The following is a 13,849-nucleotide window of genomic DNA, read 5'->3' on the forward strand; positions in this document are numbered from 1 at the left end:
TAGGCGTCTGCCTTCGGCTCAGGTCATGATCCCAGGGTCCTGGGATCGAGCCCCGCTTCGGGCTCCCTGCTCAGCGGGAAGCCTGCTTCTCCCTCTCCCACTCCCCCTGCTTGCGTTCCCTCTCTCGCTGTCTCTCTCTCTCTGTCAAAAAATAAACAAAATCTTTAAAAAACAAAAACCTCGTACTGAAAGTACGTGATCTAAAAAGGTCTTGTTTTCAGAACTCTCTTCGTACATGTGGATGCCTACTTCCTTAGATATTCCCTGATGTTACCTTCTCCAGATCTCCTTCCCATTGAGTCATGAGGAGGAAATATGTGGAATCACTCTGAAAATTTTAATAATATATGTACATAAGATATTATTGTTTGGTGCTTTGTCATGTGCAGATTAGAAGCCATCCCCGTTTATCTCCTTGTAATGGGTTCATTCAGATTCTCTTGGTGATGATTAGGGAATATTCCAGGGTAAGGGAAAATCCAGAAAGGCTTCAAGTAAGAATTCATATTATATATCTTACCTATATTTTAGGTTAAAGAAGCAAAGCCAAGAAGTGCTGTACCAAAGCGAAATAAATGTTTTAACACCTTTACCCCTAAAAACATACATGATTTGGGGGTTTTACTTCCAAATGATACAACACTCACAAGGGATCGTCTTTAACTTGCAGTGTTAGAACACATTTGGAATACTGAGGGAAGCTATTTTAGCAGAATCAAGTATCTAATAACCAGTGGCTTGACAACTGTTTGCATCCAGGGTAAACTAAGGAATGTAAAAAGTACAAGGCAAAATGTATTGATAAATATAATAGTCAATCCTTGAACTCCTACTATTTTTCTTTGAAAAATACTCAGCAATTTAATTACAGTACCTAAGCATATAGATTTGGCATTAGGAGAAGCTAAAAATAATATGGCCAGAATCTGTCTGTGAGAAGGTTTTTTGGTATTTTGGTTTTGTTTTTAAAGATGGGTGTATTTATTTTAGAGGGAGAGAGAGTACACTCAAGGGTGAGGAGAGGCAGAGGGAGAGAGAGAGAGAGAGAAAATCTCAAGCAGACTCCCTGCTGAGCCCACAGCCGGACACGGGATTCTGAGATCATGACCAGAGCGGAAATCAAGAGTCAGACGTGAACTGACTGAGCCACCCAAGTGCCCTGAGAAGTTTTAATATAGACATAGACATATCTGCATTATGCTTAAATGCAGCCATCCTAGTGCTAAGAAAAAATCATTTGGGTAAATTATACCTCTGATTTTAGAGAAGACAAAAACACACTTGTTTTATTTTCTTATTTTACAGGGGCCTTTGGAAGTTGCCCAGGTTTTTCTGTCTGAAATACCCAGTGACCCAAAGCTCTTCAGACATCATAATAAACTACGACTGTGCTTCAGAGATTTTACTAAAAGGTACTCAAGGCTTCCTGTGTAAATTGAGAATGTCCAAACCAGAGAATGGTGTAAGGGTCTTAAGGGACTCCTGAAAAGAGAAAGTCTAGGAAGTGGCTCACAAAGAGGAACAGTTTGTGTATAACTTACTATTCCTTCAGGGTGTATACATATCCCCCCACCTCTGATGCTCTATATTGCCATATTTTTAAAGATTAGAAAAGCCTAGACTCAACATTTTTTTTAACATGGAACTATTATTAGACTAGTTAGCTGTTTAACCTGAGAGTTGTTATTTATTGTGAACCTTCAGTGTGAAAGTTTTTGCTTCCCTTCCCTCAGGAAACATACAAGCAACAAACTTGGAAGCAGAAAATTTGTGTTCAAATCTTGTCTTTGTCATTGTGTGTCCTATTCCAGGTCATTTAATCTCTGTGATCATTTTCTAATCTATTAAATAAGGATGATAATAATAATCTACTTCCCACAGGGAGGTTGTGCAAGTTAGATGAAATAATATATGGGTGTCTCAGGGTCCCCAGGACTACCCCCAGTTTTAATGATTTGCTAGGAGGACTCACAGGACTCCGCATATAGTTGTAGTCACGGCTGTGATTGATTTCTATGGAAAGGGACAAAGTAAAAACCCTCAAAGGGAAAAGGCACTGTGCGTGAAGTCTGGGGGGATCCAGGTATAGACTCTAGAATCCTCTCTCAGGGGGTTCACACAGGCGCTCCTGACTCCTCCAGCCGTGAGCTGGGATGAGCTGGGATAGCGTGTGTGAAATGTTGTCTACCCGGAAGCTACTGAATAGAGACTCCGGGCCAAGATTGTTGTTGAGGGCTGTTCCTATAGGCCCCTTCTCCCTGGCAGGTACCAGAATTCTGAAAGCAGGTGTTCAGCATAAGCCATAACGTTTGTATAAATAGTGTAGGCACAGTGAGCCACTCTTATCTTCTGGGAATGATTACCTCCCGAAATCCAAATTCCCAGCTGCTAACCAAGGGCCAGCCTTGGAAATAGGCCTTTGAAAAGGGTAGCAGTCTCAGGCCTGCAGTTAACTCTTTTCTGCACAGATAATACTTGGCACAAAATAAATAGGTGTTGGGCAAATATTAAATTTTGAAACAATAGGAAAAAAGTCATTTATCAACTTGAGACTGATTCCTGCTTTACCAACACTGTAAGCTTGACAATAGAGGGAATGATTAATTTTACATGGTGATGCCAGGGAAGATTTCCCACAGAAGTCGACATTTGATATGGACCTTGAAGGATGGATATTAGTTTTTCAGGCAGAAACGAGGAGCAGGGCATACTAAATAGAAAAGGAAAAAAAACCCAGCATGCGCAAAGTTCAGAGACTGTTCTGAGAAAAGTGAATAGTTTAATGAAGCTGGAACCATGGACTCTGTAAAGACAAGCAGTCAAATACTGGGTAAGTCGACTGGGAATGGATCGTAAGAGAGCCTTGTGTACCATTCAGTAAATGACATGATGGTCACCTAACAAAGCGGCATTAGAACCCGGTCTTTGACTCCCGTTTATGGTTTCTCTTATCAAGTCATATACTGAACCAACTTTATCAGGGGTAGAAATAATTTCACATCAGTTTTGTCATCAGAAAATTACAAGGAATGCTAACATGTTCAAGTATTTTAAGATGGAATTTCCCCCGTTCTCACTGCAATAGCTATCATGAATTCCTATCAATTTCTCCTGCCTGAACATGGTGACTGTCTTTTAAAAAGGCTTCAGAAAGCTTCATCGGAAATCTGAGATTCCAGAATCTGATTATTGTGCCAGACCACCTTCTAAGTTTGGTTTTAGGAGACAACAGGAAACATAGCTTCTAGTGTATGGAGTGGATGAACTGTGGTAGTAAAATAAAGAAATCTACTTTATACTTGTAGCATTGACTGATTCCTAGCATTAATTTTATTATTAGGGAAGTTTCGGATAACAACCAAAAACACCCTGCTATCTTTGTGTGCCAGATGATCTTGGAACAACACATACTTCTTTAGGTCATAGACATTTAAGTATAGACAGTTACTTCTTTCCCTGCTGTTGTTTTGACTACATTTTAAGTCACATGTCCTCCTCCTTGTGTATATTGATGATAAGGTGATCAATTTCTGTAGTCTGCTGGTCTCTAAGTATTACCACCAACTGTAGAGAAGGTTTTCTTAAATGACAAAAAGAAAAAAAAAAAACAAAACCCACTCCATAACATAAACCTTATCAAGAAAGTTACAGCCTTTTTTATTATTTATTATTTTGTTGGTCATGCTATCTTTTTTATTTTTGTGTTACCTTTTTTTATATCAGTATGCATATATATTTATAAAACTCACAGTATACCTATAATCTTTTTATTTTTCAATTAAAGCTAAAGCTTTCTAATGATTATATTATTTCATTAAATATTTGAATTTAAGTTTGTTGGGTTTTTTTAAAAGATTTTATTTATTTATTTGACAGAGAGAGAGATAGCAAGAGCAGGAACACAAGCAGGGGGAGTGGGAGAGGGAGAAGCAGGCTTCCCGCAGAGCAGGGAGCCCAATCGTGAGGCTCAATCCCAGGACCTGAGCTGAAGGCAGACGCTTAACGACTGAGCCACCCAGGCGCCCCTATTTGAATTTAAGTTGAATTTAGGTGTGGTGTGTTCACCAGTGCATTGGATCTTTTTTTTTTTTTAAGTGTTTTTTGTTTTGTTTTGCTTTTAGTGTCGTTGGCACAGCAGTGCTACATCAGTTTCCGGTGTGCAGCATAGTGCTTCACCTTCCCTGTGTCTTACGCTGTGCTCACCACAAGTATAGCTACTGTCTGTCATCATACACTGTTACAGTACCGTTGACTGCATTCCCTGTGCTGTGCCTTGTATGTCTGTGACTGATTCATTGCAGAACCGGAAGCCTGTGTCGCCCAGTCCCCTTTACCTTTTCTGCCCATCTCCCTACTGCACTTCTCTCTGGCAACCATTAGTTCTCTGTATTTATAGGTCTGATTCTGCTTTTTGTTTGTTCATTTGTTTTTTAGATTCCACATATAAGTGAAATCCTGTGGTATTTGTCTTTCTCAGTCTGACTTACTTCACCTACCATCATACCCTCTAGGTCCATTCATGTTGTCACAAATGGCAAGATGTCTTCCCTTTATGGCTGTGTAATATTCCAGTGTGTGTGTGTGTGTATCTCACATCTTCTTTATCTACTCATCTATCAGTGGACACTTAGGTTGCTTCCATATCTTAGCTAATGTAAATAATGCTGCAGTAAACATAGGGATGCATGTGTGTCAGCGTCTAGTGCATTGGGGTCCCTGGGTAAGGGTCTACGAAATCACCAGGACACAGGGGATGCAGAGCAAAGGCAGCACTTGCAACTGCATACTGCCGTTTATTTCTCACATAGCTATATACTCGCAGAGATCAGATAAACATAACAATGTATACTTAAAGTATCAAGCCAACATCCGGGAAGTGAAATATACACGAAATGCAATAAGAACAAAATACATCCTGTTTATGCTTGCAGAATAAAGAATTCTCTTAGCCATCCTTCCTTTGGAGACAACATGTTCTTGGTCTTTAGAAAGAACACTTCTGTTTAGAGAGATACACTTTAAGCTAGGCAAGAGCCACTTCCTGCTGATCCAGGCATTTAGGCCTTGCAACATGAGGTAAGGGGAAGAGAACATTTTCTCCTCCTGGCCTAGGCCTGCCTGGCCGACCTTAACCTCAGTGCAGTCCTCAAATGACCCTGGCCTGCAAGGGGTCTACAAGCCTACACCATCTCACATGTGTCCTTTATAATTAATGTTTTCATTTTCTTTAAGTAAATACCCACTAGTGGAATTACTGGATCATATGGTATTTCTGTTTTTAATTTTTTGAGGAGCCTCTGTACTATTTTCCACAGTGGCTGTGCCTCTTTTTTTCTTTTGTTAACATTTGAATCATGAAATGACTGAGCCGAAGTACATGAATATTTTTATTGGCCCTTAATATATCGCGCATTCCAAAAAGTTGCTAAGTATTAACAGTGCCAAGTATGCAAGTGTACTACTCTCAGAACACCTTGCTTTAGTAATGCCATTTAGGTAGGATGTTTGTTGTTAATCAGTTTAAATGGTACTTTAGTTTGCTATTCATTTGTTAATCATTTATTCCTAAAATAATTAATAGCTTTGCATGTGTTTACTTTTGATATTTTGGGGTTTATCTTTTAAAATTTGCTTTCATTAAATCTTGAATAGATTCAATATAGCATTTATAACATTTGCTATTAAAGAACAGGGAGAAAAGAATCATGTACCTACCCACCCTGCTTAAGAAATAGCATTCTCATTGCTTTGAGATCCCCTCCTCATATGTTCTTCTCTGATAGCATCTCTCCTTTCCTTTAGAGGTGACCACTATCATGAATTTCATATTATTTCCTTTATTGTCTTTATCATTTTATCATAAATGAGTGTATCCCTTAATGATACACTACTTTGTTTCACATGTTTTTTATATAAATGAACAGTGAATATAATTGTGACTTGCTGTTTTCAGTGTTTGTGAGATATACCTATAATGTTGCTTTATTTTTATATATTATGTTGTATGAATATGCCATGATTTATTCATTTTCTGTTGGTGGATATTTGGTGGTTTCCTGTGTGTTTTTACAAAACAAAATAGTTACAAAGAGTACTATTCAAATATCCCTCTATTTCTGAATTGACAAGAGATTTTCCAGGAGTTACATACCTAAGAGTAGTGTTGGTTCATAGGTTCAACTTCAACCAGATAATGCCACTTTTTTCCCCAAAGTGTGTAAGCTGTTACACATAAAGGAGCTACAAAAAGAAAAAACCCAAAACCGGCAAAAGAAAGGAAATAACAAAGATTAGAGCAGAGGTAAATGATACGGAAACTAGAATAAACAATAGATCAATAAAACCAGGAGCTATTTCGGGCGCCTGGGTGGCTCAGTCGGTTAAGCGTCTGCCTGTGGCTCAGGTCATGATCCCAGATTCCTGGGATCGAGTCCCACATCGGGCTCCCTGCTCAGCGGGGAGTCTGCTTCTCCCTCTCCCTCTGTGATCTCTCTCTCAAATAAATAAATAAAATCTTAAAAACACACACACACACACACAAAAACAAGGAGCTAATTCTTTGAAAAGATCAGAATTGATAAACTTTCACCCAAACTCAACAAAAAGAAAAAAGAGAGAGAGGACTCAAATAAGCAAAATCATAAATGAAGAGGACAAATAACAACCAACACCACAGAAATATAAACAATTACAAGAGACTATTATAATAAATTGTGGGCCAACAAACTTGAAAGCTTAGAAGAAATGGATAAATTCCTAGAAATATAACAGCCTACCAAAATTGAAGCAGGAAGAAATAGAAAATTTGAACAGACTGATTACCAGCAATGAAATTGAATCCATTAAAAAAAAAAAAAAAAACCTCCCAACAAATTAAAGTCCAGGACCGGATGGCTTCACAGGTGAATTCTACCAAATACTTAAAGAGTCAATGCCTCTTCTTCTCAAACTACTCCAAAAAATAGAAGAGGAAGGAAAACTTCCAAAATCATTTTATGAGGCCAGTATCATCCTGATACTAAAACCAGATAAAGACACCACAAAAAAAGAGAACCACAGGCCAATATCTCTTATGAACATAGATGCAAAAATCCTCAACAAAATACTAGCAAACCGAATCCAACAATAATGTTTAAAAAAAAAAAAAATCATTCACCACAATCAGGTGGGATTTATTCCCGGGATGCAAGGGTGGTTTAGCATTCTCAAATCAGACAACATGATACATCACATTGATGAGAGAGGATAAAAACTACAGGATCATTTCAGTAGGTGCAGAAGTATTTGACAAAGTACAACATCCATTCATGATAAAAACCCTCAACATGTGCTCGCTTCGGCAGCACATATACTAAAACCCTCAACAAAGTAGGTCTAGAGGGAACAAACATACCTCAACATAATAAATTGATAAGGAAGAAGTAAAACTTTATTTGCAGATGACATGATACTATATATAGAAAACCCTAACAATTCCACCAAAAAAACTACTAGAACCAGTAAACGAATTCAGTGAAGTGTCAGGGTACAGAATTAATGTACAGAACTCTCTTGCATTTTTATACATTAATAATGAAGCAGCAGAAAGAAATTAAGAAAGCAATCCCATTTACATTTGCACCAAAAATAATAAAATACTTCGGAATAAACCGAAGAGGTGAAGGACCTATACTCTGAAAACTATAAAACGTCAATGAAAGAAATTAAAGATGACACAAAGAAATGGAAAGATGAAATGGTCATGGAAGCACACACACACAAAAATTGCTACCCAAAGCATTTTACAGATTTAATGCAATCTCTGTCAAAATACGAACAGCACTTTTTTTTTAAGTTTTATTTAAGTAATCTCTGCACCCATTATGGGCCTTGAACTCATGACCTCGAGATCAAGAGTTGCTCACTTTTCCAACCCACCAACAGCATTTTTCACAGAACTAGAACAAATAATCCTAAAATTTGTATGGAACAACAAAAGACCCCAAATAGCCAAAGCAATCTTGAAAAAAAAGAAAAAACTGGAGGTATCACAATTCCAGACTTAAGCTATATTACAATGCTGTAGTAATCAGAGCAGTATGGGACTAGCACAAAAGTAAACACATAGATCAGTGGAACAGAGTAGAAGACCCAGAAGTAATCCCACAATTATATGGTCAATTTGTTTTCAATAAAGGAGGAAAGAATATGCCATGGAAAAAAGTCTCTTCAACAAATGGCATTGGGAACACCCAACAGCTATATGCAAAAGAATGAAATGGGACCACTGTCTTTCACTACACACAAAACAAACTCAAAATAGATTAAAGACTTAAATGTGAGACCCAAAACCATAAAAATCCTAGAAGAGTACAGACAGTAATCTCTTTGACATCGATCATAGCAGCATTTTTCTAGATATGTCTCCTAAAAGCAAGGGAAATAAACTAGCGGGAACACATTAAAATCAAATGCTTCTGCACAGCGAAGGATTCAGTCTTTTCTTTATGACTGCTGCTTTTTGTATCTTAAATTAACTTTTTCACTGAGGTCATAGGTTTTTTTTTTTTTTTAAGATTTTATTTATTTATTTATTTGAGAGAGAGAATGACAGAGAGAGAGAGAGAGCACATGAGATGGGGAAGGGTCAGAGGGAGAAGCAGACCCCCTGCTGAGCAGGGAGCCCGATGTGGGACTTGATCCCGGGACTCCAGAATCATGACCTGAGCCGAAGGCAGTCGCTTAACCAACTGAGCCACCCAGGCGCCCCAAGGTCATAGTATTTTTTATTTTATTTTTAGATTGATTGATTTATTTGACAGAGAGCACGTGCACAAGCAGGAGGAACAGCAGAGGGAGAGGGAGAAGCAGACTCTTTGCTGAGTGGGGAGGCTGATATGGGGCTCGATTCCAGGAGGACCCAGGGATCATGACCCTTAGCTGAAGGCAGACGCTTAACTGACTGAGCCACCCAGGTGCCCTGGTCATAGTAGTATTCTATATTGACTTCTAAAACCCAGTATAATGGTATCTCTAAAACTCAGTGTAGGTTAGGGGCACCTGGGTGGCTCAGTGGTTTGAACTTCTGCCTTCGGCTCAGGTCGTGATCCCAGCCCCATGTTGGGCTCTCTGCTCAGTGGGGAGCCTGCTTCTTCCTCTCCCTCTGCCTACCGCTCTACTTGTGCTCTCTCTGCCAAAGAAATAAATAAAATCTTAAAAAAATAAAACTCAATGTAGGCTAAAAACAGGGGAAGAAGGCAAAAATGGCTTTTTAATTTTTAATTTGAATCCACTTGCATTTGATTTTTGAGTGGTTCAAGGTAGGGATTAGTTTTTTTTGTCCATTCTGATGATTGGTGATTATCTTGATCCCATTTATTAATTGTGGCATGAACTGGGGTCAGATGTCTTTTCCCTATGGATATCCAGTTGACACAGCACCACTTATTTCAAAAATTGCCCTTTCTCTTCTGCTTTGTGGTATTGTTATAAATCAGGTGCTCATGTTGGTATCCATCTGTCTCTGTGATCTTTATTATCTTCCATTATTCTGTTTTTCCTTGAGCCAATATCATGCTTTCTTAATTACTGCAGCTTTGTAATAAACTTTGATATCTGGTAGAGCAATTTCTGTCACCTTTTGTTCAAGGACTATTTTGGACCCTTTTCCCTAAAGGAAAACTAATAACCTGAATCTGTAGATAAGTTGGCAGAGAGTTGGAAGTTCTTTAGAACTTGACTCTTCCAGTCCATGAGTATGACCTCGTTCTCATTTACTTAGATGTTTTCTTAATATTCTGATTTTCTGTAAAGGCCTTATATATCTTGATTTTATTCCTTGGTATTTCATACTTTTATGCTTTTGTTAATGGTATCTTTTAGAATTATATTTTGCTTGCTGGCATACAGAATGCAGTTGAATTTTATATTTTTACATGATGATATTACCAAACTCGTTAATTCTAATAATTTATCTGTAGAATCTTTTCTAATTTTTACAGTGATGTTTAGAAGCTCCAGTACTATGTTATTCTGAATAGCAGTATGATAGAGGACATCACTTTCTTGTTCTTGATCTAAAAGGACAGAATTCTCACTGTTTGAGTATAGTGTTTTCTTCAGGTTTTTTGTAGATACTTTTAATTAGGTTAAAGAAGTTCCCACCTATTTGTTGTTTTGCTGAATTTTCATCATGACAAATTTTAGAATGTTACGTGTGTGTGATTTGGTACAACAGTTTCCTCTTGTCTTGTTTAGGAGTTTTGCAACTGTGTTTATGGGTGAGATTAAATTACACTTTTATCTTTATAGTCCCATTAGGTTTTGGTATCCAAACCTTGAAATAGGAGTTGGAAACTCTTCTCAGAAATATGTTTTTTTCCCCCTCTATACTGTAGAATAATTGTGTTACACTGGGATTACCTATCCTTAGAATGTTTAGTAGAATTCGCAGATTGTTGTGTTTTGTGTGGAAAGATTGTGATTTGACTTCAAGTTTGTTCTGTTCTTTTAAGTTGCTTAGCTCTTCACTTTTAGCTTTTTTAAAAAAAATATATAAGCATTTAAGACTGTATGTTTTCTTCTGAACATCACTTAGCTGTAATTCTGCAACTATTGATATGGGTACATTGTTTAACATCCTACATTGCTCTGTTAGGGTCCAGGTTTTTTTCTTAAATATCTGAATAAATTGGACAAAGGATTGTTATCAAGGACTATTCATTTAAGCACCTTATTTGAACACTGGCAAACCACTCTGCCAGATGCCATTGTTCGTACATAAGTGAATAGGGTTGAAAAGTCTAGTGGTGGTATGTGGAAAATGGCTTAAGATTTAACATTAAAAAATACACAGTATTCAATTAAATGAAGACTGTTGGTGAATGTTAGAGTGTAAAAGAATTCAAGTTGATCATCTGTTCCCTGCCTTACCCCCAATGCAAGAGAGACATTGAACCAAAAAATTGAATGACATCATCATGGTAAATATGTGTAATAGCATCAGGCTCTCAAACTATGCCAGAGAAATCTTTTGGTAACACACAGTTTTTCCTAGGTGTGAGGATGCCTTAAGAAAAAATAAGAGCTTAATTGGGCCAGATCAAAAGGAGTATCAAAGGGAACTGGAGAGAAACTATCATCGCCTTAAAGAGGCCTTACAGCCTCTGATAAACAGAAAGATCCCGCAATTATACAAGGCAGTATTACCTGTCACCTGCCACAGGTATGCTCATTTTTGTCTATTATTTGGGATATCTTCAGGAAAATGAAATGTGTTTGGTTAGTAATAATGAATTTGTGTAACTTTTATTACATGGTTTCAGATAGTCTCTTGAAACCTAACAAGTTCAGCTAGCCTCTTATGAATAACCCTATTATGAATCAGCCTTCAAGACCGAAGTCAGTTCTTTCTGTAATTTGAGAATAACAAAGTTGTGTTAAATATGCATACTATACTAACCAAGACACAACATGTAAGTCTAGCCTCCTAAAACTATTTCTTTTAAAGTCCTGTCACACTTTATTTGTATGGGAGAATTTACTAGAATGTATCAGGAGCCAGCTACTCATTTTCCTCAGCCCTAACAGTAAATAGTATTAGAGTATGTTCTTCTGGATTTGTATTAAAGCAGGCAACCCCACTGAGTATCAAAAGGGCTTCAGTATTTTTCTCCACTAATTGCGACAAATAAAATAGTACTTACCTTTAAGAGGTTGTTATAGAAATTAAATTTTAGGCATGTAAAGTTCCAAGCAGTGTTTGAACATTTTACTTTAGCACCTGAATTCTGGAGAGGGCATGATAACTGCTGAACGTTAACTGCCCTTTTTTTGCATATTGAAATCCAAGTATACATACAACCATTGAGTATTTTACCACCCTTTTCTTTGAACTAGCAACAGTAAAGCTATTAAATTGTACTAAGTTGTACTTAATTCTTACAAATGGGTTATTTTATAAAGTAATAATTTGAAATCTTAATTTCTAATATGGTAAATGTCCGTTTGAATCCACATAAACAAAAGCTTCCTGGGGTCCTTAGTTTTTAAGTGTAAAAAGGATCTAAAACCCAGGAGTTTGAGAACCGCTGAATTCTGAGGATTTAAAATTTTAAATAAGCAGCACCTGCCTTTTCCCTTTTAATAATCGCAAATCTTTTCTTGAAATCTCTCTTATCCCTTTGCTCCTGTTTTAATCACCTATTGGACAAATGAATAAATGATCAATGCACTTGGCAAAGTGGTTACTGTAATATACTTTTAATCTATAAAACTAGAATATAGAAGGCAGAATGTATAGGATGAACATGTAACCTGAAAGTTAAGAACTTTGATGGCAAAAACATTTTCAGTTTTTGATGGCAAACTTTGAGCTAGCTCTGGCAGAAAAAAAGTACATAAAGCATATTTTATTTTTGTTTTTTTAAAGATTTTATTTATTTATTTGAGAGAGAGAATGAGACAGAGAGCATGAGAGAGGGGAGGGTCAGAGGGAGAAGCAGACTCCCTGCCGAGCAGGGAGCCCGATGCGGGACTTGATCCCAGGACTCCAGGATCATGACCTGAGCCGAAGGCAGCCCCTTAACCGACTGAGCCACCCAGGCGCCCCAACATAAAGCGTATTTTAAAGGAATATGCAAAAATTGTTTACTTATAATTATATCCTTTCATTCTTCTCCCCAGAGATTCCTTCAGTCGGATGAGCCTGCGCAAAATGGATCTTTAAAATAAATGCACTTGTCTTATTGATTTGAAGAGAGCCATGTATTCAACACTGAGTATGAAAAGAAGTTAAGATTTATTGAAAAACAAGACTTGGGGCTTAATTCTGGAAATTCTAGCATTAATTTACTACTCATTGAAGAACGCAGTGGCCAAAACAGTATCAAAAGTAGATCACTGAAGTTTGAGAATCATGGCCATGGTTTCTCATGTTCTGGTAATATGCTGTTATCTTTTTTTAAGACTCAAAAGTAATGACTCACTATACATTTACTATTATTTATACCATAGCTAATGTTAAATTTATTTACTTTAAGTTTGTATTTTTTAATTTATATTACCATTTATAGATTCATTTTGGAACCATTTTAAATGTAGTAATGCTTATTTTAAAGGTACTATTAAATATGTGAACGTTTACACTAATTTTACCGAGTGAGACTTTAAAAATTTTTGTTGACAAAAGCAGAGAATCTTGAATTGATTCAAGAACTAGTTCCAAAACTAGCAAAGTTTTAAAAATGAAAATTGACATTGTATGGGCCAAAGAGCCCCAAATTAAATGAATGAATAAATGGGTAGTAGATAGATATTGGTAACTGGTTTGTGAAGTCTTGAAACACGTTTCTAAGGTATTTTCCATTTAGAAACCAAAAAAAAGGGATTCAGGATAAATTGCAGAATAATTTTACCTAACGAAACTTTTGTCTGTAACAATTGAATACTGTTGATAGCTGACAGTAGCTTTATCTTTGACTCTCAGTCTTGTTATACTGATAGTATGAACTTCATGACTCTCAGCAAGTAAAGTGAATGATTCCTATGTTTCAGATTAAACAAGCCAGTCATTTTATGAGTTTGGTCATCTAAACTGGTCAACTAGAAATCTGCTTTAGAGCTATACCACCATAAAAATGACACTGAAAGCTGGTGTTCGATTTTAATCTACCAGTTGAATGAAAAGTTTTATTTTTTAATGCTTGTATAGACTTTATAAAGTAAAAGGTAAAATTACCTGTTTTAATTGAAATTAAGAACTAATTTAAAATAACTTTGACATGAAAAACTAAGGCAAAAATCTTTTTGAAAATATTTATTCCAATTACTTGGCAAGTTTATCCAAGAAACTACATATTAATGATTTTTG

The 13,849-nt window shown here is 36.8% G+C and overlaps 1 protein-coding gene across 7 annotated transcripts in view; it reads left to right on the forward strand.

Annotated features, from left to right (window-relative positions):
• Nucleotides 1–13,290, forward strand: part of DOCK7 (dedicator of cytokinesis 7) — a 219,485-nt gene extending 206,195 nt beyond the window's left edge. For all 7 annotated transcript variants that reach the window (XM_035018399.1, XM_035018390.1, XM_035018391.1 and 4 more), the window contains 3 exons: nucleotides 1,306–1,412; nucleotides 11,036–11,203; nucleotides 12,664–13,290. In XM_035018399.1, the coding sequence (XP_034874290.1) occupies nucleotides 1,306–1,412; nucleotides 11,036–11,203; nucleotides 12,664–12,706 (318 nt within the window). In that variant the 3' untranslated portion in view covers nucleotides 12,707–13,290. The remainder of the gene's footprint in view (nucleotides 1–1,305; nucleotides 1,413–11,035; nucleotides 11,204–12,663) is intronic.
• The last annotated feature ends 559 nt before the right edge of the window (nucleotides 13,291–13,849 follow it).

This window comes from Mirounga leonina, unplaced genomic scaffold (assembly GCF_011800145.1).
Source record: "Mirounga leonina isolate KUSES-001 unplaced genomic scaffold, KU_Mleo_1.0 Mir_173, whole genome shotgun sequence".
Lineage (NCBI taxonomy): Eukaryota > Metazoa > Chordata > Mammalia > Carnivora > Phocidae > Mirounga > Mirounga leonina.